Source organism: Aplysia californica, unplaced genomic scaffold (genome assembly GCF_000002075.1).
Source record: "Aplysia californica isolate F4 #8 unplaced genomic scaffold, AplCal3.0 scaffold00182, whole genome shotgun sequence".
Classification (NCBI taxonomy): domain Eukaryota; kingdom Metazoa; phylum Mollusca; class Gastropoda; order Aplysiida; family Aplysiidae; genus Aplysia; species Aplysia californica.
This window is the reverse complement of record NW_004797452.1, coordinates 700,703-703,233: the sequence shown is the minus strand read 5'-3', so window position 1 is coordinate 703,233 and position 2,531 is coordinate 700,703. Positions and strand designations below refer to the sequence as shown.

Sequence of the window (2,531 nt, the reverse complement as noted above, 5' to 3'; positions counted from 1 at the left end):
AGAGAGAGAGAGAGAGAGAAAGTATTATCATACAGAAGCGGATATATGCAATCATTGGTTTGGGGGATGTAGGGTGGGAGGGAAAGATAACGTGCGATAACACGAGAAGGAGAACAGTTACAACCTCCATCGTCGTATTGTCTCCCTATGTCCCTCGTTTCCCGGGGAATCGATGAGCGTGACAGTTTGTGAAATTGGATCCCAGATGTTAATGGACGACTGATGGATTTTGATATTCCCTGGTCCTGGAGGCACGGCGCTCCCGGGATGTCACGAATACATTTGAAGACGTTACTGTTTTGGTTTTCATTTTCGTTGACGCTGGCTAATGGGTTTTGACTTTTCTCTCGTTGAGGGTGTCCAGAGGGTGTCACTGGGATGATTACAGCTTTACACAAAAGGGGTACAGAGTATGATATAGAGTAAAGCTGGCATCGATACGCGCCTAAAGCTCTGTTACTTTTTGAACTAGGTTGACAAACGTTTATTTTTCAAAGCCCTCGAGTGCACAATTCGTTTTTTGTTGTTTTTTTGGTCAAGAATAGATGTGGAATGATATAGTAAAGTTGCAGCTTTGGAGTTTGACTCCATAGTTGTTGTTGTTGTTGTTGTTGTTGTTGTTGTTCTTGTTTTATGTGTATGTGTTTGTTGATGTGAGTGTGATTTATTATTCTTTTTTTTTTGGGTGGGTGGGGGTGTTCCATTTTCCCCTATATGTTTGTTATTATTGCTTTGCTGTATTATTTTTATTTATCTTTGTCTACTTTTGCACAGCCTTTTTTTCCCGGAAGAATTTCCAAATGTATAGCGAAAATGATGATGGTGATAATCTCTGAGTTTTACATTGGTATAATACACTCTTTCAGAGAAGGAATTTTTGTTTGTTTAAAACACATGCACGAGTGTGTTACGAGGACGAGAATCCCCTACATATGTGTTCAGTGCTTGTCTGTGTGGGCGTCTATAGAATATAAGAACACTTGTGGATTGTTGGCGGGTGCTCTGGTGTGGTTTCTTCCTTCTTTCCTGTCAAAGACCTATCATCCTTATCTCTCCTTTTTTATGTGTGTTACTCTCTTGTTACACCCATACTCTTCAGCACTTGCATGACATTATTGTGTTGCAAGTCCCATAAAAGCTTACTAGTGATAAAAGTATCCCTGGTTTTGTTTGCTGTCTGAGTCTGGATGACTTTTGATTGTAAAAGTTTGTAAACCATAAAGCTCAAAATCACTACACGCTTAATTGGTGGATGCCCAGTTGTGGTTTGCTCTCCTATCAGTTATCTATGTCCTGATCCCCTCTTTTTTGTGTTTGTTACTCTCTTGCAACTCCTCTAATCTTCGTCCCTTATGGCCTTAATGTGTTGCAAGTGGCATTAAACTCTTACAAAAACTAAAATGACTTCTTTCAAAGGAAACAGTGTGTGAGTGTCAAGTGTGCCAATGTAGTTAATAGTACATGTGTTTCATAATCTTCATTTGTTAACTTGCACTTTCTCAAGACATGATGCAAAATGTTTTCAAGGGATTTTCTGAGACAAAAATATAATGTGATCAAATTTTTAGCACTTGCATGATTTGCGACTGTTACTTTTGTTATATATCTCTCCTGACAAACTCCGCTTATCACAGTAGGGTTCTGAGATGTTCCCCTATATTAGACATCAAAGGATTGCAGGTGTGGTAGAGGCTGAAGATCCCCGTTTTATTCACATTTGCTGGATTTTGGTAATGAGGTATAGGTATAGGGTAGGGGTAGGGGTACGTGTAGGGTAATTGTTATTATATAACCCTCACTCTTGGCCTCATCCTAACCCTTACCTTATTGACTGAATCCAGCAAAAGATGCAGACCTGGAAAACTGTCCTAGTCCTTCTTATTGTCTCCATTCAAGCTGATGTTTCATAGACGGTGCTTTTATCTCTTTTTGATTTCAGAGTAGGGAGTCATGTCCATGAAGCTGGTCTCCAGCGGTAGCTACAATGTGCGCGCGTCCGAAATGGCGCACTTACAAGACCGCACTCCCAAGACCGTGAATTGTGCCGTCCACTTTCTGGATGACACAGTGGAGACCTTCGAAGTGGACGTAAGTCTTCGCTTTAATCAGGGCGCACATGAACAATGACTCTGTCCATATTGACCGAATTTTGCGTTAAATTTTTTTGTAGGTTTATGCTTCCTTTTATGGAAATCTTGTGTTATTGTTTACTCCAATGGACTACTATATATACATCTTCTTCTTCTTCCTCAAGTTGCAGATCTGAAAGAGAAATCAATGATCATGGTTTGTCAATCATGCTTGAATGCACTTTTAAAAACCTTCATGTTATCCTGGTCTGTTTTAGTGTCCAGCTGTCCATTTTTGCTACGTAAGTTGTTTTGGTCTTTTATTTTCCTAGTGAGGGCAAGATGTTCAGTTGTTGTTTTTTTGTCGATGCAAGTATCCTTGAAACTTCATCTGTCTGTTCATATAAACGTTATGATCCTATCAAAAGCTATTCATCTGTGCTTTGGGGGGGGGGGGGGGGT

The 2,531-nt window shown here is 40.0% G+C and overlaps 1 protein-coding gene across 1 annotated transcript in view; it reads left to right on the top strand.

Annotated features, from left to right (window-relative positions):
• LOC101855725 (tyrosine-protein phosphatase non-receptor type 4) overlaps positions 1 to 2,531 on the top strand; it is a gene marked incomplete at its 3' end in the record, with an annotated part of 30,581 nt that overhangs the window by 13,123 nt on the left and 14,927 nt on the right. Inside the window, 1 exon segment of the mRNA XM_035969779.1 lies at positions 1,940 to 2,088. Coding sequence (XP_035825672.1) covers positions 1,951 to 2,088 — 138 coding nt within the window.